This window comes from Doryrhamphus excisus, chromosome 11 (assembly GCF_030265055.1).
Source record: "Doryrhamphus excisus isolate RoL2022-K1 chromosome 11, RoL_Dexc_1.0, whole genome shotgun sequence".
NCBI lineage: Eukaryota > Metazoa > Chordata > Actinopteri > Syngnathiformes > Syngnathidae > Doryrhamphus > Doryrhamphus excisus.
In genome coordinates, this window is record NC_080476.1 from 5981600 (window position 1) to 6006573 (window position 24974).

A 24974-nucleotide genomic window follows, 5' to 3' on the forward strand; every position below is an offset into this window, starting at 1 on the left:
CAATGATGAGGCGTAATGCAATGTAAGATGCTGAATCCCTGCATTTGTGGCCAGAAGGAGGCATTCTTGCAAGCATAAGTGAAGCTGTGATGAGGGTAAGCACATTTACAAGGGAGGGCGGGAGAGAGGGAGGAGAGAGAGCAGATCCGTGAGTGGGTACGGGGGGGTTCTGCATGCTCACAATGTGACAGAGATAGAGCGATTCCATGCTGGAGAAAGAGACAAAGGTGGAGAGGGAACACAGAGATGGGGACGGAGCGCTGAGAGCTAGTCGGGGGAAGATCTGCACACGTATGTGAGTAAAAAAAAAAGGTGGAGGGTGGAAGAGAGTGGGGGTTAGCATGAGGAGAGGGGTGGAGAAGGTTAGGTTGGAGGGGGGAGTCAAGATGATGGAGCACAGAAATATGCTTGACAGGACAGCTCTTCATGTGCCGCAGACATGACTCTAAGCACTGGAGTGTGCTCAAATTAGCAAAAGGGGGACAAGACAGGACGGAAGGTCTGCAGCACCTTGGTTCAGCCTCACTGGATGCAGCAAGGCAGCTGATTTATTGCTAGGGGGCTGGGTGGCAGCGTACATGTGTGTGTTAGTGTATACGAGTGTGTGTGTGTGCAGTTTTTTTATGAGTCCTTGCACTGTAGCGCTTGGAGCTTTGGGAGAGACCATTCCTCCAGTCATAAAATGACATTCAGCAGGCAGGAGCTGTGTGTATGCTGGTGTGGCTCTGCAGTCCTCAGTAGGAAGTAGGAGACTCTAGATTCGGAGCTTTTACCCAGTGCAAGTGGCTTTGTTTACGCTGCTCTGCACTGAGGTCTTTAGGTGAGAGTAGCAAAAGACAATGCTAGGAGGAGAGGAGCACTGATGGCAGGGAGGCCAGCTGATGTAGCAGAGGAGCAAAGAAAGGGAAGCAGAAAAGAGAGGGTGATCATGGCTGTCAAACAGTGAGCTATAGCATATGCTGTAGTGCAGAACAGAGTGGTGCGGCAGGGGAGGACAAGCATCACTGCACAGGGAAAGGAGGGGGGGTGAAGGCGAAGAGAGAGCCTGGGAGAAAGGGGGTGGGGGGGAGAGAAGAACGCAATCAGATTAGCACCTCTCCACCACTGTCAAGAGAATCATAGCACTACAAGCCTGGAGGAAGCACAAAAACATCTCCCAAGGCCAGGTGTAAAGGTCAAAAGGGAGCTGGTGCAGCACGGAGGGGGACTACAGGCAACGGGCAGGGGGGGCCATAGTGGATGTGCCCCCACCGACCAAAGAGCAAAGCAAGGAAGAAAGATCGAGTACCCGGTTTGGTGTGACCCCCCTGACACCTCACCATGGGAGAGTGGACCATTTTGGAGAGGCTGCTGGAGGCGGCTGTCCAGCAGCACTCTACTATGATTGGCAGGTAAGGAACCCGTTCATTTTTCACAGTGCTGAGGACATTTCTATAGTGTATCCCCCCACCCCCCAACCCCAGACTCAGGATTGTCCCAGCGCTGTCCTCTAAAGTCACCCTTTTTCCTTCCCCTTATCACGCACACGTATTCAAATTCATTCTCAGAGTTTCCTGTGTTGACGTTACAGAATAGTCTCGTTATTGATAAGATAAGGCTCCGACAGAAGTACTAGGTGTGAATGGTGGGAAAGCAGAAAAAGTGCAAAATAAAAGATAATTCCATTGCATCTTATCTGAATGGCTGTCTTCAGTTGGATTGGCATTGTGGCGACAAGCTGGAACACACAAAAACAACATGCTCTGTCTGCATCATCTCTGTGTGATGAACTCCAATTTTTACGCCCATTACACACAATCCTCATGTCACACTGGGATGAGTTGGATTGAATTGGGGGAAATCCTCTTGTGTGTGCACATAGGTTGTACCCTTCAGCAAGTAGGTCATTGTCACTGCATCACAAAGACAAAGATGACGGGAGCCGTGTTATTGTTATTAACGCCAAACCTCTGTCGGTTTTCTGGAGATTTTCCTTCCTACTATGACATTTACAGAGGTCTTTCTTTGTGGTTGAAAGCACATTATTAAGGAATTAAATGTGCTGGAAAGGAAAACCTGAAAGCATGCTGAATGAGTAAAGATGCATTAAGTTATGGCTTCAAATCATGGGATTTTATGACCGCAGTTTATGGGTTTGCTACTGGGAATGAAGCTCCAACTTTCAAGTTCTGGAGCGTTTTTCACTCATTTTCTTGAACGCAGTTAGCGCTGACGAATGCTACATTTCTCGCAAGCGATAAATACAACAAGCATAAGGGCTAAAACGCCAGTGAATATTGGAATTGCGTTCAACAGGTGGCCAGAAAAAGGAGACCAAAGGGATGTCCGTGTTGCTCTCTTTCTACTGGATGTGTAAGTAGGCAACTGTTTGCTAACCTGTCAGCCATGACTACTTTGCTAAGCTAAATGCTAACTGTTGTGACTTTGTTTTGGAGTCTTTCCGCCCCCTAGTGGTCAATAAAAAATAAGAATTGAATGCGTTTTTTAGTCCACCATACAAAGAAAGCCACCTGTAGTTTTTCAGAGGCATGGAGGCAACTCTCAATTGGTTTTAAAAGTCATAACGAATACTCTAACAATGTAACGGCTCCCTTTCCTGTGCTTAATTAAGCCATTTGTTGATCATGCACTTCACTGGCAGAACATTAAAATGGTTCCCTGAGTTACTATAATCATTAGCCTTGAAGCTGTTCTGGCTCATTTTATAGTAGTGCTTTAAGTACTTGTTTTTGTTTGTTTTTTATAGATAGGCCACAAGATTAATAACCCAAAATGACACAAATAGGGTTAAGTGTAAATGGGAAATTGGAAACAAATCCAGAAAGTAGTTGATACCCGCAGGACATGAACATCCCGACTGGGCTAAATAGAGTGATATACTCCGTAAATGTGTTTTGGTTTCTCTCAAACTGTGTTTGTCCTGCAAGCCTCTCAAGCGGGCCCCGGGGCATTAGATGTAACGTTAGAGCTTTCCAATGAGGTTTCCGCCATCTTTCCTGCTTGACAATGCAGTTGGAGGACAGAAACATTGTCTGCCTTAACAAGATGAAACCATTTTGTTTTTGATAATTGAAAAGACGATTCATTTTTAATATGTCCTTCTTATGTATAGTAGCTGTTTGCAGGGAGTCTTCTTATGCAATTAGGTGGAGAGAGAATTAGCTATTGCGACCTGGTTGGATGTGGATTTATTTTATCTGTGGGCAGGTGTAATAATATTAAACCCACAGTGAAAAGTACAAAAAATAATAATACAACATTATATGAGAATACAATAATATACTGTAGTTTGAAAAAAAAATTAATATGATCAGATTTAAGTAATTGTATTATGAAAAAGAAATAAAGTTGTGACATTAAGGGAAAAAATGTTGTAATTGTAGGAGCGTAAAGTGACATTATCAAGAAAAAAGTCATAAATTTGTAAAAAATAAAGTTGTTTTTACTGTCGTCTAACATTTCACCCAAATTTATACACCAATAAATGCATATAAAAATCAGAAATGTAATATAAATGCCCTTACCACAGAATAATGTCCTGTAACAGTACAGTAACAGTACAGTACACCACAGTGACAGTCGTACCTTGCTATGAATTTTGCGGCTTCACCCTATCACCGTTTTTAATGAATAATCAGCTAGCCCAAGGCACCAGATGCACTGGAAGACCCTTCCTCTGCTTCAAGGACGTCTGCAGGCGGGACATGAAGTCGTATAACATCCCTATAGAGAACTGGGATTGTGCTTCCTGGTGTCAGTGCATTCACTCTCGGCTCCTCCTTGCAGAATCCCTAAGATCTGTGCATGCAGCATATACACCAGCATAACCAACTGCCGCATCATCAACTTTTGTCCGCCACACATGTGGTCAAGACAGCCACTCCCTTCACAGCCATTCCAGAAACAAGACTTAGCGGCCAGAGAGAGAGATTAATTAACAAATCATGCTGTTGTTGAATACGGTTCATTCTTAGTCCAAACGTGCATAATTCAGCAAATTGCCTAAATGTATAATAATTTGCCGCATAAAAATGGCTACCTTAAGTAACTAAATGAACTAAAATACAAATATAAGTCATTAAGAAGACACATTCAAATTGTGACTATTCTACATTGGTCTCTAGGTTGTTTGGTCTGACACACAAGCCAGGACAACAGGCTTTTATTGCAGGTTTCAAATATCGCACAACAGGCAGAATAATAATAATCATTAGCATCATCACAATAACAACATGAGATACTGCTGGTACATCAAGCTATAACGCAACTCTGAACCATCGACTTCATGTCCTCTACATGGAAAACATTTACTGCACCAGCACATTTATTCGTGTCTTCTGTAATTATTTCTACTATATTGGGTAACACCAGTGTACCATGTGACCACAGGGGTGTTATTTAATTTCTAGAGCGCTCTAATAATACATAAATGCATTTCAAATGAAATAGAAGGTTGTAAACATGTTTCCTATGCCATAACTACAAAAATATTCCATTTATCCAAGTATCGCCTGCTTCCAATCAATGCCCCCGATTGGCAGTTTCGGCAGGTAAAGTCATAGCCGGCTGGCTCACGAGGCAAAATAGGCCGATGTTAAGGCTCCAGAGGTTGCTAAAAAATTGGGAAACAATTCACTTTCAGTATGGTTATATTAAAACTAGTTATTACTATTAACTCTTAAAATGGAAACGCTCACATTGTAAAGCAATGGCCAACTTATATTACTACACATAATAATAAGAAAGTCTCCTAATTTTTTGTACAGTTTTGCAAATAGTTTTAGAGAAATTATTTTTATGGCTTTTGTATATACAGCAATCCCTCGTTTATCGCTTTTTATTGCTTCCAGACCTGACCAAGATAAATGAATTTTCTTTATATAGGATTTCTTCTGTATAGAGTGTTATTTCCGAAATGTGAAAACTCAATTATACATTAGTAATGAGTAGTGTGTCTTTGACCACATGGCCATTTATCTACAAAACAGCAGGAATAGAACCAACATTTTAAAGTACATGCAGAGGTAGACAATAGATACCTGCTCGTCATGCTTCAAATGCACCCAAGCTGCTAATGCCAATGTTATTTGCTTTTGTAGACCTATACACATCCGTTAATTGAATATATGCAGCGTTAAGTGAAGCATTAAGTGTACAGTGGTTGAAAATTTGCCTCAGTTTTCGTACAATGTAGCGCATAACAAACGGCGGCCTGTTGCCCTGTACTGTATCGTACCGCACCCTACGTGTTGTTGACTCAATGTCGGTGCACTTTTTATTGAGAGTGATGGCTAAATAACTTACCATGGGGTCAAATAAAGTTGAGAGTGGCAGGAATTCGAGAAAGGAGGTGAGAAACTTAATTGAAATTCCATTTTGCCATGGGAAGTCCGCATTAATAATAAGTTCCATCCATTCGTTATTTAGAATTATTTCACATTGTTTTATGAATGTAAATCTGTAATTATTCCTTACAAATTGTTTACATTGGATTTACATCTTTTCCTATGGGAAACATACGTACTGTATGTACGTTTTGGTTTTTCGTCTGACCATTTTGAATCAATTACAAACAAAAACCGAGAAAAAAGTTAGAATTTGAAAATGTCGGCAACAGTAAAGTAGTCAGGATAGATGGGTCAGCTTCTTGAGATAGAACTACACGGACTTAAACCTTGTTTTTTTTAATGATTTAATCTATGGTAGGTCTATAGAGAAAGTTGCGTGGGAATTTTGACAGTCACTTATGATTCAGATAATGACTTAATTTCAGTAAAATGACCACCGTCTCAGTTCAATATGACTTTATTCTCAAAATGTTGCAACTTTTTCCTCACTTTTTTCTTTTCATGTGGCCCAAACAGAGTAAAAACCCTTATTGTATTTGTTAGGATTAGACTCCCTCCCACTAAGCATGTGTTTGCATGGTCAGATAACCAATCCCAATTACTTTGTGGGTATGTATCAGCAAGTTGGAGAATTGTTCACCCTCTGGCACAGTCTTACGTTGTACGGGTGCCTCCGAAGTCCAAATTTGTTGCACTGACCTCTACGGGTTGAAAGGTTCACGTTTGTCGCACCACTGATCACAGCCAACGCCCCAGTTGGGTGTGGTCAGGTGTGGTCTGTCTGCCAACGCAACCAACTGTGACGCATTGATTCACAGTTGTGCATCGTGAAGTGCATTTTCCCACCGTTGCATGCTGCAACAGCTCGATGGCATCACACATACTGCAGAATATTCAGCTTGTGTAGTCTGTAAGAAATACATTTGCATGTTTGTAGTATAGTTCCAAGGCTGCTATTCCAAAAAAAACAATCACAACATGATCTCCCATTGGCTGATGAGTGTCCTTGGCTTTAAAAGTGTGTTGAACATGGTTGCATGTCAGTCACCTGTTTGACCGTTCTCTGTCTATTCCAGCTACAATTAAGGTTCTTCTTAATTGCAGACTTTAAGCTAACACATGCCCTGGTGTTAGGTGGGTGATGAAGCTAGGAATAGAAAGTCGAGTTTATTTAATTATAGTCTTTAAAACAGATACACTGAGTTTTGCTTCTATGCCTCATACCAACCACAGGTGGCCTGCATCATTGTACATTGTACATCATAACAAGTGGATAGTGTATTCCTTTTCCTCTTAAGGCCGGTCTCACCTTGTACAGTATGTACTGTACATGATTAACCAATGAATGCCCTCATGATTACGATGCAGAATAGGGAGTCATTGTCAAGTCTCCTCATGCACTGGCTAATTTATACAGCAGGCACAGCCTTCTCAGCGTTAGAGGTTATTTTATAATTTAAGTATAGCCTCAGCATACTGTGTGATGTGTGAATATTCTTTTCTTAGGGGACTTAGGGGGCACTGGTTGCCTAAGAGGTAAACATACAGAAGCATTTTAGGTACATTTTTGGCACAATGATTCAATTAGTCTGCGGTATTTACGGTTAATATTAGGTTTTTAAAAATGAAAAGAATTTGGAAGGCTGCACAGCGGTCGTGTGGTTAGCGCGCAGACCTCACAGCTAGGAGACATGGGTTCAATTCCACCCTTGGCCATCTCTGTGTGGAGTTTGCATGTTCTCCCCGTGCATGCGTGGGTTTTCTCCGGGTACTCCGGTTTCCTCCCACATTCCATCAAAAACTGTTACTCTCAATGGTGCTGTATAATATGACGAAATAAAACCAAAGTAAAGTAAAATGACAACAAATAAATATACTTATTGAAAGTGGATTTTCAGTCCAGGGCAATTTTGATATTAATTAATTCTTTGCCTACACCCTCGGCCATCTCTGTGTGGAGTTTGCATGTTCTCCCCGTGCATGCGTTGGTTTTCTCCGGGTACTCCGGTTTCCTCCCACATTCCAAAAACATGCTAGGTTAATTGGCGACTCCAAATTGTCCATAGGTATGAATGTGAGTGTGAATGGTTGTTTGTCTATATGTGCCCTGTGATTGGCTGGTGACCAGTCCAAGGTGTACCTCGCCTCTCGCCCGAAGACAGCTGTGTAGGCTCCAGCACACTCTGCGACCCTCGTGAGGCTAAGCAGTAGAAAATGAATGAATGAAAAGAATTTGGACATTTCCTGGATTCTTTAAATTAGCTTTATTGCAATTAATAATAAATAAATAAATAAATAAATAAATACTAGGCTATTACACAGCTTTCTTCAAGGGGTGCTAGTGAGTCAGTGAAACAAAAAATGCATTTTTGTAGTAATATAAATGTATTACAATTAACGATGCTTGATACTGACTTTCCTTTTTCCTTTAATTTTTCATTAATTCAATAAATGTATGAATTATTCATTCATTTTGTACCGTTTATCCTCACGAGGGTCGCGGGGGGTGCTGCAGCCTATCCCAGCTGTCTTCGCCCAGCCAATCACAGGGCACATATAGACAAACAACCATTCACACTCACATTCATACCTATGGACAATTTGGAGTCACCAATTAACCTAGCATGTTTTTGGAATGTGGGAGGAAACCGGAGTACTCGGAAAAAACCCACACATGCACGGGGAGAACATGCAAGATGGCTGCTGAACTCAGCTCTCCGAGCTGTGAGGTCTACGCGCTAACCACTCATCCACCGTGCAGCCCATGTACGAATTAATCATAATATAATAGTTTTTATTAGAACTTTAAAAAATTCCCAAAAAGGTTTTCATATTGATATCTGACTTACCGATGTTGTCCAACATTTGCTTACCCATACTGATCATCAACCGCCAATATTTGTGCCGTCCTCACAACAGGTGACTGTATGCTGCCAGACAATAATTACACGGGGAAGCTTTCTTTGTCGTACATGTAACTGTAACATACAGAGAATACAATTACTATCTGTGAATGTACATTAAATATGCTGAAGCTAGCCAAAACACAAGATCGCTAACAGCTACAGTGCATCGCACCATGAAGTTTACAAACACATTCCAAATAATAATTCAGGAACATTCGAGACCGCTATTTTAAGTGTTTTTTTTTTTACACATAAAGACTCACAAAGACGAACGTTTCCCATGTTTTCCACGTTTTAGAACAAACACAGCTTGTTTACGAGCTTATCAAACTTCGTTTCTGCCATTGCTAGCTTGTGCTTCACAGAGAAGAAAAAACGTCAAAGATTGTCCAATTGCGAGAAGAGTACTCACTCTTGTCACTGAAACGATTATTTTTTTGAAAAGATGTCTCACTTTTTATATTTTTAACTAGTTGTACTATAGATTTTAACATATTTATTACAAACTTTGAACCAGTTTACACATTTTATACCAACTCAGAAATCACATGAAACATTGCCTTTCAACCAAAGATATAACGTATTGACTGCAGCTCTTTTAATGTGAAATGATCTCTTTCTACTGGATGCATTTCACAAATAAACACTGTTTGGGCAAAATAAGACAAACACTGATATATGCAATGTAATTTATAGAAGTGCCAATCTTGACCATGTTCTATTTATAACAAGTGTAACCCTTAATAAATTCACAAATAAGCAAATTAAGGCTGGGAATGATACAATTTGGAGAGCTGTACATTTCTATGTGTCACAAACATCAGCAAAGTAAAGAACAAAGTAAAGCAGTGAAATTAGAAAGCTTCTTAATTTGCTGCAGGTACACTTGCGTGTCACTCACACACCGATATACTTCATTTTTATGCCATTATCCATACACTATTACTGATGAAGTTGCTAAATAAATGTAAAAAAAATACTCAAATACTCAAATACTCATACTCAAATTAGAACCAGGACAACAAACAAACAATGCTACATAACAATATATACTTGACAAAAACATCATTGTGCTGGGCTCATATGTTCTTAAGACCACAGGTGTGTGTGTGAGACTTTCTAGCATGAAAGCACAAAGCCTTTAGGCTGCATTAATAAATTTCAGTTTTGCACCTTGCAGGTATAGAGGCAGGAAGCATGTTGATGCGTGCTCCTCTCCACTGCAATGCTGCGGGGCCGGAACAAAAGATAAGTGGAGCGGCAGAGATAACGGAAGAGTAGAGTAGATCCTAGGAAGATAAATTCACAAACGCTGCGGGATAAAGAGTGGATGTTGGGCTGAAAAGAAGATGATAGTGATGGAAAAATGTTTAATGATTAAAAAAGTATATATACATATTCAACATGTGCCCTCTGAATATCACACATGACCCAGCGCCACTGCTCTGCACGGAATTTGGTACCGCAGTGCTATTTAGAGAGGAATGACATGCAATATTCACCATCTACGCAGACACAGCAATGCAGCTTTGGCTGAATAAACAGCACCTTTAATCAGCAGCGCATGCTGCATCCTCCAAAGAATGATGCCGCTCTTTAAAGCAGATTTTTATACACTGCCTGAGCTGCATCTGTTCCAACATCATTCAAATCAAACATTTACACGCCGGACAGTACATTTCGAAATTTGTTTATCTCCCTGCCAACTGCCACTGGTTTAATGCACAGTGTAAAAAGGTGGTAAAAGCTGCAAGACTATTAGGTGGCCGCCGTTACAAGCTGCAACAGATGTCATGTCCTTTATTAAAAATGGATGGAGACGTGACCAGCCTTGCGCTGTTGAGCATCAGCTGCATTTGACACGCCTTGTTGCTTCCCTGCGTTCATGGAAATTCAAAAGTTGAATGTTCCTCAGGTTTGTACAATTGAAAAGTCCAACCAAATCTTCAGGAAAAATAATTTCACCTTTATACCACCAATAGAGTAGACACGATAATTAATAATAAGACACAATAACTCACCGTTAGCATTGGGAATATGGGTCGATACCTTTGTTTACATCACATCGTGCCCCACTTGTATGCAGGCTATGAAGTGACACAAGAGACAACCCCTGCTTTAAACATAGCAATACTGTATACTTAGCTAACAAGTTAGCCTCCAATGTATTTATCCTAAACGTAAGAATGGGTATGAAATTGAGTGAGGAAGAAAGACAAAATAAGCCAGAAAAAAAAGTACCACTTCCACACTGAATAATTGGCTATCGTCAACCGTGAAACAGTATTCATTTTTGAAAAACCGCAATATAGCGAGGGAACGATATTCAAACCGCAATGTACATAACAGATAATGTTGTTTCGGACATCACATGGACGTCATGTTAACACTTGTCTGAACATGTCCGAAAAGGAGAAGGAAGAAGAAGAGCTTAATTAATCCTACTCCTTGTCCAGGTCTCAGCAATTACTGAGAGTTTGTTCCCTTCTATAAACATTTCAAATGCATACCAAATATATAAATAAACAATAAAAATAAATGATACAATAAATTTAGATGAGCAAAATTCAGGATAAATCATATCAGACACTGTGGTTCAAACTTTTTTTTTTCCCAGCTGGCTCATATTACAATGTCTGAGTAATTTAACTCCAGTTATGCAAATAATAACGCCCCTTCACAAGTTGTCTTTGCAGTTGAAGTAGGTCTGATGCCGACCGTTTGACCCTGTAACTGATTTTAGGTACAATAATGGAGAATCCTCAACACTGTTGGATTCTAAGGGAAAAGCAGAGATGAGGACTGACCTCTTTACCCCAAAGTAGGTGCCTGCCGCAGAGGTTCTTTGTATTCTAGCTGCCTCCTAGCCTAAATAGGTCAAGATATCCGGCAGGGGGATGTACCCTACTTTGACAAGAGCACACAAGTTCTCCCAAAATAATCTCAGATGTGAGAACACTGCAGACATCCTGTAGACCGACAAATAATTCATGAATCATCCATCGTCAGAGTGCATGATAAAAGCTCTTTGCACTGGCATTGAATGATCCATCATCCTATGATGACCTGAAGGAGTTCATTTGTCTTTTTGATTAAACTATTTGTCTGCACTACGTGGGCTTGTCATTAGTTTATTTGTGCAGCAATCCGCGGTGTTGACTGCTATTGATTACATTGCTTGATGGCGGATTTGCCCAGTAAAGCTGAGCTCAGCACTTGCTCACTGCAGGATATTATTCATCCCAGCAACATATTGATGGGGTGTGGAAGCTCCGAGAGCGTGTGTAATGGTTGCGGCTGGGTGTTTCAGTCACATTTGAGTTTGAATGAAGACAAATTTCAGTACGTATTTCAATTCTAAATCTACAGCTTTAAATGGTAGTATCCTATAGGCAGGGAGCATGACGCAGCAGAACTCTACAATGAAACAGTCCAACCTCCGTTTGTGTACACCCCGGTGTTTTCACCAAAATTTTGCCTCGCTTTTCATACATTCTTGTTTTTTTTACACTTAATCAACAGAGTAGTCTGTTTGCGGCTGCACGAGTGGTTAGCGTGCAGGCCACACAGCTAGGAGACCAGAGTTCGATTCTACCTTCGGCCAACTCTGTGTGGAGTTTGTATGTTCTCCCCGTGCATGCGTGGGTTTTCTTCGGGTACTCCGGTTTCCTCCCACATTCCAAAAACATGCTAGGTTAACTGGCGACTCCAAATTGTCCATATGTAGTCAAGTCAGCTGGGATAGGCTCCAGCATACCCCTGACCCTAGTGAGTATAAGCGGCATAGAAAATGAATGGATTAATTAATTGTGTTGTTTTGAGGTTGAATACGGCTTATTATTAGACGAAAAATTTGTATATTAAGCAGTTTTTTAAATTATTTGTTATGCCTAAATTGCGCATTTACTAGCATAAGAATGGACTGAAATGAACTGAAATACAAATATGAGGCATGCAGAAGATGCATTCACAAACGTGATGCTATGTAGTATCCTACACTGGTCACTAGGTGTCAGTACTGTTGCTGTAATGTTTTGTGAGACACACACATACTATGCCAAAGTTGACCGCCATAACAAGCAGGTTTGAATTACCTCAGTCTCCAATAACATTAACATAATATTAATATCTTATATTAATATATAGGGGCGGCACGGCGGCGGTAGTGGTTAGCGCGCATGGTATGTGCCCTGTGATTGGCTGGCGACCAGTCCAGGTTGTACCCCGTCTCTCGCCCGAAGACAGCTGGGATAGGCTCCAGCACACTCTGCGACCCTTGTGAGGATAAGGGTAGAAAATGAATGAATTTATATATATATATATATATATATATATATATATATATATATATATATATATATATATATATATATGTATTAATATAATAACATTATATGAATCAGCATTATAACAATTATGTGTTGCGGCCATAATCCACTCCCATCTTATATCTGAACCCCAGACATCACTTCCTGTCCTCCAGACACCCGGAACACATTTATTGCAACACACATATATCTTATATATGTCTTATATGTTTATAAAGGTTTCATAAAGAAGGAGTCCTACTTCACGGAAATGAACCATGATAAACGAGGGATGCTGTAACTCCATTTTGTACGTTTCGGTGTTGGTTGGACCTTCTGGAACAAATGATGACCAGTCAATCACCATTCACCCACAGCCATCCCACACTGACTGCACAATAGTCAGTCGTTGTGTAGCACTTCACTTTCAGCGAGCCAATGTAACGTTGTAAAAACATACTAAATAAGTGACTGTCTGTGTCTCATCTTCTTATAAATTAATACGATGCAGTATATTTAGCACTACAAAAGCCTTGTATCCAGGTCAAGCCACATGCCAAGCAATGCAGGCAACAAACTGGTTAGCTGTAAGCTGCTGCTTGGCGGAATGACCACACTGCATCCCGTTCTGGGAAGTGGGAAACACTCAGGGGAAAAGGAGTGGGGTGAGGTTGGGCTCATGAATGATGACATGGGTTTGCGGAGGAGGCTGCAGGAGAGCAGAGAGAGGACAGACAGGCTCAATGGGCCATACGGCCACTTGTGTCAGACACTCTGTTTTATCATCGTATATCCACAAAGACAACACACAAGGCCATAGGCCAAGGAAAGCTATCAATCAACACTTCACTAAGACAGGAGGGTTACAGCTAATTTAATTTCATCCTTAACCTTACACTGTGTGTCTTTTCCCATTCCCCATACTGGAGCATGGAGGTGTTTTTAAATATACACCACATATGATGTATATACTGTATATAGGCTAGCAAAAATACCATGGTAACGATGGTAACTGAAATATTTAATGGATTACGTGTGATCAACCTAACAGAAGTAATAAGAAAAACAAAAAGTGGCCATTATTGTCACTCATTTTGCTGCATTTAAGTGTGCTTGGAAATCTCAGAAAATACAAAAACATGAACATGAGTTCAAATGTTAATTAACACTGTTGAAGTGTGATTAAAATGTTCCGCTATTAAAAAAGAGTAGTGCTAATAATTTTGGGTAAAAATAACTGTAAAGACAAAATGAATCAGTTGTTTTCAAATAATGTTCTTAATATTAGTGAACACTGCATATAAAACAAACCATATTCTATCATCAGCATTCCCACACTGAGACGGCGCCACATGGTAAAATTTGACTTATTTTACCATGACTTACAGCAATAATCTCATTAAAATGCTGTTTAGGTTGAGGGTTTGTGTGGTCATTGCATACAGGTGTGTCATATGGGGGATCTGACCTTCCAAAAGGCCTGAATGTTAATGTTAATTTATTCTGTAAATACCACAACAAAACACAACGCATATTGTGTAATCATTTGCAGTTTTATAATGTGCAAAATTAATTTCCAATTACTGAGATTTATTGTCCTAATGAAATCCATGATGAGCTCTTATCATGCATGAAGTGTTCACATAGCCTATAACGACACTCTGTAGACCGAGGGACCTAATGGGAAAATCACTACATCTAATCTGAAACAGTAAATCTGACAAATTGTACTTTTCTACAAAATGAAACCCTGAAATTAGACAATGCATGATTATATCGCATAATGAGGGTGCGTTTAAATTGTGGATTTGAAAGAGTTGTCAATTACGAACCTGACACTGCAAAAAAACAAAAACAAATCAAATCAAATCAAATATAACTCAAGTGGTTAGCATTCCACACAGTCAGGAGATTGAGAAAACCTGTATTCGATTCTCCGCTTGTGTGGAGTTTGCACATTCTCCCCGTGCATGCGTGGGTTTTCTCCGGGTACTCCGGTTTCCTCCCACATTCCAAAAACATGCTAGGTTAATTGGCCACTCCAAATTGTCCATAGGTATGAATGTGAGTGTGAATGGTTGTTTGTCTATATGTGCCCTGTGATTGGCTGGCGACCAGTCCAGGGTGTACCCCGCCTCTCGCCCGAAGACAGCTGGGATAGGCTCCAGCACCCCGGCCACCCTCGTGAGGATAACCGGTAGAAAATGAATGAATAGATGAAGGTACTCTTTTGTGCTTCTATTGCAGTTTTTGGGAGAGGACTTTCTTGTCCCCTGATATCCTCAAAGTTAAAGAGACTGCAGAGAGTTATGAAAGTTTTATGGTTATGCTGAGAGCACAGAATGTTTAAATCCATGCAAAACCTTTGTAGAGAGAGAGGGGGAGAGAGGGAGAGAGGAAGAGAGACGGAGAATAAATGTGATGATGGAGAAGCTGTCATTGCCCCAAACATAGCAGAACAATAAGATTTATGGATGTTTCAGAAACTGCATTTTGATGCCATAAGCAAAAATGTAGTTGGTGTGAGATGAAATGATCATTTTTGATGAAAGACTGATTCCAAAAATGAATGGAAAAGAGAAAATCTGTATGGTCCTTCCACTGTGATGAGGATTAAAACCTTCCCGCTTCTCAGCTCTCTTCTTAACTACAGAACTTCTTAACTACGTCCATTCTATTTATAAAATATTTGCATTTTAATCTCTCCGTAAAAATCGCAGATTGAATTTAGTGAACCTGCAGAGCGTACACAAAAACATCCGTCACACAGCGCTTTAGAGGACCCTAAGGCCGCCTGCCTGCCGTATATTCCAAACAGAGCATGGCGGAATGAGTGGCAGCAGGATAGAAATGTCTGCACGCTCATCATTAGCTGTCTAATTCCTCCGCCTGCTGAAGTCTTTATTCATTAGAGCAATCAGTAGAGCTTATTATTGAGAGCGTATTGGCGGGATGAATATTTTAGCTCAGGGCCTTATTGCAGAGATTATTACTGACCCTTCAGCTGCACCTCATCCACCTGAAGATACGCAACGGCTAGAGGTCAAACTTGGTACATTATTAATATGCCACAGCTGATTTGTTCCCATTTGTAAAAGATTTTTCCCAGAGGAACTCATGGAAACAGTGGCAGTGGCTCAGGAGGTTGCATCACTCCCACCACCACCCAGTCACTGTGGCTATGTCCCTGGGCAGGACACTTCACCCACCTTGCCTCCAGTGATGCCCACACTGGTGTATGAATATGAATGAATGTTTGGTGGCGGTCGGAGAGGCCGTGGACACGAATCGGCAGCCATGTTTCCATGAGACTACTCCAGGGCAGCTGTGGATACAGATGTAGAGTACCACCACCAGTGTGTGACTGTGGAGTGAATGTATAATGGGTTCACTTTGGGTTTATTATTATTTAGTTAGTTTATGTGTGTGTATGTATTTTTGGACAGACTTGTGTTATGTGTTTTCCTGTTTATGCAATGCACAATTTTTCACGAAAAAAGCGGGAAAAATCCTACTATGGAAGTAGTTTTACCAGTGAAATGTCTTACAATAAAGAAATTATCGTTAAAAAGTCGCATTTTGACATTCTTAACGGTTTTAACTACAAATTAATTATGATTTAAAAAATCTCTTTTCTTTACATTCATAGTGTAAAATAAGAAAACCATAAAAACAGTAAAATACGTTAACACCACAGAATTGTATGTGTAAATATCTGCCACTAAAATAATGTAACTAATTTAAAAAATAATGAGGTAATCAATAGAAATATTATGAAGGTGTTTGCAAAGTGATACTGTCCCCTTGAGGCGATATATGGATATTTAACATATCTTGTCTGTTAGTTGCCGGGCAGAATAAGTACACATCTTGGTGGTTGCTTCTTCTGTAATGGCAGAAAATAGTAAGTGATTGAGACATCTATGAAAATGTCCTCCCCCTCCAAGCCCTCCTGCTGGCTTGATGTTGACATCAACCTCCGATTTCAAATCAACATTTGCAATAAAAGTTGAAATTATAAGATTTGATTCAGCTCAAGAACCCACCCTTTTCTCTCTTCAGTTGCTATTATTCACTTGTGAGCAAATAATGAGTGGGTTTTAGCGTTAAATATGCCTCCTACACTTTAAGAGCCCATTTAAAGTAGAGAAATGAATGATAATGTAAAGTGATGGAATTGGAGTCACAGTGTAGCTAGTCAAGGCATTTCTCTAAGCCAAGATCGACACTTTAAAGGACTTTATGTTGTTTATGTTGTTGCAATTTATGTTGTTTACGTGTGCATGGTATGGTCGTACGCCATGCTCCTGGAGCTGTTTGTGCACAAACTTGCAGTCGTCCACGTCCCTGGGTCTCTGCAGCAGTCTGTGAAGCAGTTCGGAACCGATCACGCAGGTTTGTGGTCCGGATATAGCGATCCTGTGCACGTGTGTTTACACGTGGTTGGCCTGGTCGGTCTCACGTGTCAACCCAATATTGTGAAAACGTCTCCGAAGGCGGCTTATGGTACTGAGAGCGACTCCCATCCGTCTGGCTACCGCATCTTGGTGCATTTCTATTCTACTGCCTCTCATTCCGCCATGCTCTGCTGTCTCATTGCTTTTGTTTACAGACTTTTGCATCATGTCCGATTCCTTCGGTCATTTATAGCCAAGAGTGTAAGCCACCTTCCTGCCCTATGACAACTGGGATAGGCTCCAGCCCATGGTGTATAGTGAGAGAATACATGTGCATTCTTTAATACATCTGCTGTCACGCCTTGGCCCCTTGTGGCCCTTAGGCCCCTTGGGGCCGGCAGCAACAGATACCTAACGAATGAATGCGTGTGTGTGTTATCGCCTGTGGGATTGACCAAGCCAGTAATCCAGCCAACACACCAGCAGCAGAGCAGGGACTGTCATACTCATCCATGAATCAGTATATTACCTCCATGTCTGAAGTTCACCATGCTGGTGTTGACATTATCAAGCGACAGTGATACATGGCTACAAATGACAAAAAAAAGCAAATAAATGCGAGCACATGCGGGCTACATCCTTGCAGAAGATTAAAACAGCAGTCCCCTCCAAATGTTATTGAAGCTGTGGCACCCCGTCGTCAAAAACGTAATGATTAGTCGTAACCGAGAGGACACCCTCAGGGAGGCGGGCAGCTGCTGTTACTGAGGCAATGAGCGGTAACTGATGGAGGGAAAACGCACTCGCCGTATGTGTCGCACGCCACAAGGTGTAACAGAGCACAACCTGTACTTTTTTTCTATCTTTATTCTGCAACATAATGAAAAAAAAACTGAGAAAATCACAGAAGTCATAGGTATTGAATATGGTGCAGATGCAGAGCTCAAGGCGGCGCTGACCCAAGCTGCTCCAAAGTACACTATTGGCTCCATAACACTGATGTTTGCAGATAACCTTCCTTCACTGCTTTCTGCTAATGCAGCAATCTGCCATGTGCTGATTATCCTGTTATCCTGCAGCACGCTGCACGTATTGACACAAACACACACATATACACACACACACATGCACACAAGGCAAACAAACACAGCAAAACAGCCGATACGTTCACTATGCCAGAACCTAATCACGATACAATCTACCCAGCAATGATTGCTTAATATCTGCAATACCATGACTAGAAAGTACCATATCTCTGCAAGGAGAGTTGTTGTGGAACTTCATCTATTTGTGTCATGTTACAAGACAAAATGCTGTAAATATTATCAAATATTGTAATTATATATACTGTAATTAGTAGGCAATAAAAAAACACACACTTTTTGGGTCATATAAAACCTTTTCAGTGATAAATGTGCTCTACCTCTGTCTGAGATAACAAGTGTGTCCTCAACCTTTATATTTACCAGGAAATTAACATATTTTGGTTATTTAAACATAACTTTTGATATGTTATAATAACACATGTTCTAAAAATGCAGTCTAACTCTCTGTAATTACCAGGAAATGTATATAGTTTGGTTACATAAACATAACTTTTATATTTTTTAACAAAATGTTATAAAGTGTGCCCTCACCCTCTATATTTACCAGGAAATGTACTTATTTTGGTTATTTAAACATAACTTTTGATATGTTATAATAACACATGTTCTAAAAATGCTGTCTAACTCTCTGTAATTACCAGGAAATGTAAACAGTTTGGTTACATAAACATAACTTTTGATATTTTTTAACAAAATGTTATAAAGTGTGCCCTCACCCTCTATATTTACCAGGAAATGTACTTATTTTGGTTATTTAAACATAAGGTTATATTTTTAATAATAAATGTTCTAAAAACACAGCCTAACCCTCTGTAATTACCAGGAAATGTATATAGTTTGGTTACATAAACATAACTTTTGATATTTTTTAACAAAATGTTATAAAGTGTACACTCACCCTCTATATTTACCGGGAAATGTACTTATTTTGGTTATTTAAACATAAGGTTATATTTTTAATAATAAATGTTCTAAAAGCACAGCCTAACCCTCTGTAATTGCCAGGAAATGTACATATATTATTTACAAAGTTGAAAATGGAAATACAAATGTAAAAATATAAAAAATGACAGTGTAGCAGTACAATCCAGTAGCAAAATAACCATTGATGGAGTTAAATGAGAACCATAGCATTATAGCATCATTTACAGCAGGGGTCACCAACCTGTCAATCATGATCATTGGGACTTTGCCGGTCAATCGTGAGAATATTAGAAAAAAAGTATTATTACGTCAGTGCTCCCCCTCCCGGAGAGTGACCAACAAGCATGCATTTTGAGCACAGAACACGGCTGTAGGCCTTGTCGTTCTCCGGGCACGCAACCCGCAAACTCCAGCCAGGAGCCCAGTCCCCAAAACCTGACCGGAGGTACCATGACTGCACACATAAACTCTCTTCTTGCCGCACAGCGTTCACAGGTTGAGCGATAAGGAGAGAGAGAGTGACAGAGCGCATTAATGCCTGCTCACGCAACAGTAATTATTGCTTGTTAATGTGTAAAATGAAGGCCCAAATATAACTTCATAGATGTGCACCACCTGACTGACTATTGTAATGCAGCCCCTCTGCCCCTCAACCATCATTGTAGTTCATAGAGGCGACGCCACTAGCCTAGCCCCAACATTATACATTAAAGTAGGTGTGCCCAAAGTGTGGCCCAGGGGCCATCTGTGTTTGTCCTCGAGATCTGTAAATCTTACGCAAGTTCACGGCTGAGACCAAAGATTGTGGGCTCAAAAAGGTAGGTGACCACTTATTTACAATTGTCACACTGGGTGGCACTTGCGCCAGGTATTGAGGACCCCAGAGCAGAGACCAAGGCAAATGTATAAAAAAGTATTTAATAATAAACAAAGGGAGCTCACAGAGGAGGAAAAACAAAGTACAACAAAAGACGCCAGTGACAGAAGGTCAGTGGGAAGCTAAAAGTACAAACAAAAGGATTACAAAGTAGCAAATAAGGATTCCAAAGTGGCTCAACTACTTACAGACAGTAGGTAGCAAAAATACGAGTTACAGGGCAGAGAGACAAAAGGTCAGGAGCAAAAATGAAGCGTGCAATGTGCAGGCAGGACGACGCATGACAAGGCAACGATCTGACAGGGGAACAATGGAAGTGGAGTGGTATATGAAGGCAACATTTGTGCCGACCAGGAGAGCAAGGCAGGGGTCCGTTGCAGGACAAGAAAAGAGACAACAGGGGGCAGCAGACCAAAACAAGTACAGATCATGACAACAATATTGAGGGTGTGCGGCACGGCGGTGGAGTGGTTAGCGCGCAGACCTCACAGCTGGGCGACCAGGGTTCGATTCCACCCTCGGCCATCTCTGTGTGGAGTTTGCATGTTCTCCCCGTGCATGCGTGGGTTTTCTCCAGGTACTCCGGTTTCCTCCCACATTCCAAAAACATGCTAGGTTAATTGGTGACTCCAAATTGTCCATAGGTATGAATGTGAGTGTGAATGGTTGTTTGTCTATATGTGCCCTGTGATTGGCTGGCGACCAGTCCAGGGTGTACCCCGCCTCTCGCCCGAAGACAGCTGGGATAGGCTCCAGCACCCCTGCAACCCTTGTGAGGAAAAGCGGTAGAAAATGAATGAATGAAATAACAACATTTATGCAAATAAATGCATAAATGTTGGAAAATGCTCTCGCCCAAAGTCAGCTGGGATAGGCTCCAGCATACCAGCGACCCTAGTGAGGGTAAGCGGTATGGAAAGCGTAATGAGCGGTGTTACTGCCTTCAGATGGCAACGTCATCAAACTCAAACAGTAATAGTTTCCTTCAGTACTATAATTCTTGCTCACAGTATTGACCAATCTCCCCCTTTTTGATTCAAGCTCAAGTCTCTATGACAAAAGGTGCAGCTGAGCTTTATAGCGTTCCGTGCGCTAACAGAGTAAAAGTCAGTGTAGCGTACGCACTGGCAGCTGCTCCCAGCTCAGACAGCCGGTCACGTTTGCCATTTTGCACAAGTCACACACATGGCTGACTTTCCGTCTTTGTCTCTGTCGCTGTGTCTGCGTCTCACACACAGGGAAAGACGCTTGGCATGCACCGGCAGGTGAAACACCGCTCCGTTGTAGACCTTTTCAAGCTAACGACACGTGTCTTCCTATTCCTTTCGGCTGCTTTGACTCTGTCATGCCCTGAATGGATGACACGTGCTCTCCAAGGAGATAAATGAACTTGAACATGACCTCTAGCAGTTCAACTCTATGTCACATTCACACACGATATTACTTCCCCGGACAAGATTTACATGTTAATACATGTTAATCTTGAATACATATCTTTTTCTCACCCTGCTCGTCTTTCTCACATTGCAGCCGTTGCTTTGGTAACTGGTCTTAAAAAGTGAGAGGCCTTAAACAGAGTCATTTTATTAGGTACACCCTCACATCCTAATGAGGTCAACACATACTCTATGTCATCCTTTGCTTTATCCTCACGAGGGTCGCAGGGGTGTGCTGGAGCCTACCCCAGCTGGCTTTGGCCAAGAGGTGGAGCCAACACAAAAAAATATATCAAATTATAACATTATCATGGATGGTGGGGGGGCCATGCAGAGCTCATGTTCTGTGTGTAATATTTACATGCATGATATAAAAATCGTATCCATCTCCACTCTCTGTCTCTCATGGAGACAAGCGTCCTAAGTAATAGGCTCCTCCATCGTAGGAAGCGTGCGCATCCACTGCATTTTGGCACCGACCCGCCCCTACAATGTGCAGGCGCTCGCTGCTGATCACAAAGCGCTGACCGTGCAATCCTAAAGCCCCCCCCCCCCCCCCCCCCCCCCAGTCCTCCTTTGCAGTGGCCGAGTTGGATCAACAACACAGAAAATAACAACAAAACACATCTAGTTTGAGGGGTGTATCAAAATCTGCATCCGCTGTGTAAGCTCGGATGGAGTCACACACACATTGATGTCAACGTCAAGTGAGTCACTCTACTCGCATCTCATAATTAGTCAGCTTGTGTGTGCATGCTTTCATAAATGAAGCAGTCATCTTTCCTTTTTTTGGTTGCAGCTGCAGAGTGATAACTTTGTGCATATGCATGACGTTGGATACACACTCGTGCACATACACACACATACAGTGGTGTGACAAATACCCTGTCTTTAGTAGTTTTCAAGGTGGAAGGGGAATGTTGTTTATGAAACAAACAAAATTAATGTTTGCAAATTTGCTGTTAAAATGTTGTGATTTTTCGGGCTTTGGGTAATGACCAAAAGAACGAGAACACGAACACAAGCATCTGAAATGACTCTCCACAGTAGGGTGGTTGGACTCACTCTAAGAGAGGAGCTCAGCCATCTGAGAGGGGCTCAGAGTAGAGCCACTGCTCCTTCACATCGAGAGGAGCCTGTTGAGGTGGCTCGGGGATCTCGTCTGGATACCCCCCACACACCTCCCTGGTGAGGTGTTACGGGCATGCCCAGCCGGAAGGAAGCCCTAGGGCAGACGCACTGCAGGGATTACATCTCACAGCTGGCCTGGTTTCTTAAGGGAACATGTTTTTTCCTACTTTTTGTTTTTTGTCTGACCTTTTAGAAGAAATTAATGATGAAAACCAAAATAAAAACCATGACCTGTTAACATTCATGTCCATGTCTGGCTTCTTCTTTCTGTCCTTCTGCAGGATCCTGCTGACAGTGGTGGTGATCTTCCGCATCCTGATAGTGGGCATAGTGGGCGAGAAGGTGTACGAGGATGAGCAGACTATGTTCATCTGCAACACCATGCAGCCTGGCTGCAACCAGGCTTGTTATGACAAAGCCTTCCCCATCTCGCACATACGCTACTGGGTCTTTCAGATCATCCTGGTGTGCACGCCCAGCCTGTGCTTCATCACCTACTCTGTCCACCAGTCAGCCAAAGCCCGGGACCGCAGCTACTCCCTCCTGCATCCTTACATGGACCACCATGGTCACGGTCACCACGGCCGTCATCACGACCATCACGCACGCAAGCTTCACGCCCGAAACATCAACGGCATTCTGGTACACCCCGACAGCAGTAAGGAGGACCATGACTGTTTGGAAGTCAAAGAGATCCCCAACGGACCTCGAGGGCTCCCTCAAACGCACAAGAGCGCCAAAGTGCGACGCCAGGAAGGAATATCCCGTTTCTATGTCATCCAGGTGGTCTTCCGCAACGCGCTGGAGATCGGCTTCTTGGCGGGCCAGTACTTCCTGTACGGCTTCAACGTACCGGGAATGTTTGAGTGCGACCGTTACCCATGCGTGAAGGAGGTGGAGTGTTACGTGTCCCGTCCCACCGAAAAGACCGTCTTTTTAGTCTTCATGTTTGCTGTCAGTGGCATTTGCGTGGTGCTCAACCTGGCGGAGCTCAACCACCTCGGCTGGCGGAAGATAAAGACGGCCATCCGGGGTGTGCAAGCCCGGAGGAAGTCCATCTGCGAAGTGCGCAAGAAGGACGTGTCCCACCTGTCTCAGACCCCCAACCTGGGCAGGACCCAGTCCAGCGAGTCGGCCTACGTCTGACAGAGGCTTCTCTGCCTGGGGGCTCAAGGTCGTCTGACATTTGGACAAAAGCTATGGCCCTGGACCCCCGAGCATAAGGGCACAAAAAGTCACCTCTGCATTATTACTATGAAGGAGCACAGACGGACTATGTGCTTTAAGTAAAGACACTGACCTTGGTGCTGCTCGAGCTCCTTGGTAAAAATGGAGAGTTCTACTCTGCCTAGGTGACACTAGGTGCCTTTAAGAACCCAACAGACATAAATGAGCAATTTAATAATACTAAAATACTGTAAAGGTTGATTCAATTGCATAAAGCAATGCCCCTTATTATTTGCCTTTGTTGTAGCTTATGAATAATCCTCCGATTTTGCGAATATGTGCACATATGCAAAAACCACGCGTGTGCATGCGTACGCATGAGTGTAGGGGAACAAAAGCCAATCTCTGACATGAGTCGGAAAATTGAAATGATAATCTGAGATGCTGAAGGAAAGACTCGTACATCTCATTTTTATTCAATGATGAAATTCCACACTAAATATAGCGGCACTACAGTAAAACGTGTTCACCATCTACTCCAAACGGCCCTTGCTGCTTTTGCCACCGATTTGGCAACATTTGCTGCTGTGCTACCACAACAAAGTCAGTGAAACACACTCACGCACTGAAGATGAGTCACACTTTTACCTCCCGACACTGTGTTACACACCTCAGTGCTCATGATGCCTGCAAGGTTGGACGTTTACTCTCACAAGCAAGAAAAAAAAAACTCAAGAAACGCGTGCCGGTGTTTCCACTTTGTGCGTCCGATCACCATCCGTGGGCACAACACGCACATATTTTCAATCCAACAGGAAAAAAAAGCATATATATCGTTGTCACACGTTTTAAGCTTTTTCACAAGCAGATTTGGTGCCATATTTCAAAGGTACTGTACATATAAGACGTATAGGAATGACCTTTGATGGCTTTCACTTGAGAATTAAGCTGGTCATGAAGAAGAATCCTAGATGAGCAGCTTTAATAATGTGTATTATCAATGTGCTCTTTGTTAAGCCTTCACCCTTCTGATAGAAACTATATGTTCTGAAAAGTGTCTCCCGCCCTATGGACTGAAAAAGGCATGTTAAAGAAGCATAACTAGAATGGATAGATTAAGACATATAACTTATGAAGAGTTTTATTTATTTGCATCCTGCTCCTGTGAATTGTACTCAGCATGCATTACGATGAAAACTATTACGAGATACATAGCCTCCCGTTGAGGGGGAATATTGAAAGTGAATATTTGAAAGGCTCCCAAACTGCAGCAATAATATTAATATATAATATGTGAAAAGAAATTAATGAATAAATGATTATGCAAACTGTTTTTGGCCTCTTTGTCCAGCCATCCATCATTCTTAAGGCTATT

General features: G+C 41.8%; 1 protein-coding gene and 1 long non-coding RNA gene across 4 annotated transcripts; one reads left to right on the forward strand and one right to left on the reverse strand.

Annotated features, from left to right (window-relative positions):
* Positions 1–363: 363 nt before the first annotated feature.
* Positions 364–24974, forward strand: LOC131138230 (gap junction delta-2 protein-like). Of its 2 annotated transcripts, XM_058086987.1 has the most exons (3): positions 364–1391; positions 2296–2352; positions 22714–24974. In XM_058086987.1, exons 1-3 carry the CDS (start codon positions 1321–1323, stop codon positions 23576–23578), a joined length of 993 nt encoding a protein of 330 aa, XP_057942970.1. In that variant the 5' UTR covers positions 364–1320; the 3' UTR covers positions 23579–24974. The 2 variants fall into 2 exon arrangements, with proteins under 2 accessions (XP_057942970.1, XP_057942971.1); XM_058086988.1 differs by lacking the exon at positions 2296–2352 and having other exon boundaries at positions 22714–24969.
* LOC131138232 (uncharacterized) lies at positions 1514–8809 on the reverse strand. Of its 2 annotated transcripts, XR_009132075.1 has the most exons (4): positions 8518–8809; positions 8198–8326; positions 1796–6256; positions 1676–1717 (listed from the first exon to the last, which is right to left on the reverse strand). It is a non-coding gene; the product is annotated as an uncharacterized LOC131138232 (long non-coding RNA). The 2 variants fall into 2 exon arrangements; XR_009132074.1 differs by having other exon boundaries at positions 1514–6256.

What these genes read in the sequence shown, in the direction of transcription:
- LOC131138230 (XM_058086987.1), top strand. Translation starts at nt 1,321, where the DNA reads ATGGGAGAGTGGACCATTTTGGAGAGGCTGCTGGAGGCGGCTGTCCAG. An exon ending in CACTCTACTATGATTGGCAG is followed by an intron (nt 1,392 to 2,295) that starts GTAAGGAACCCG and finishes TGCGTTCAACAG; the next exon opens with GTGGCCAGAAAAAGGAGACC. An exon ending in GCTCTCTTTCTACTGGATGT is followed by an intron (nt 2,353 to 22,713) that starts GTAAGTAGGCAA and finishes GTCCTTCTGCAG; the next exon opens with GATCCTGCTGACAGTGGTGG.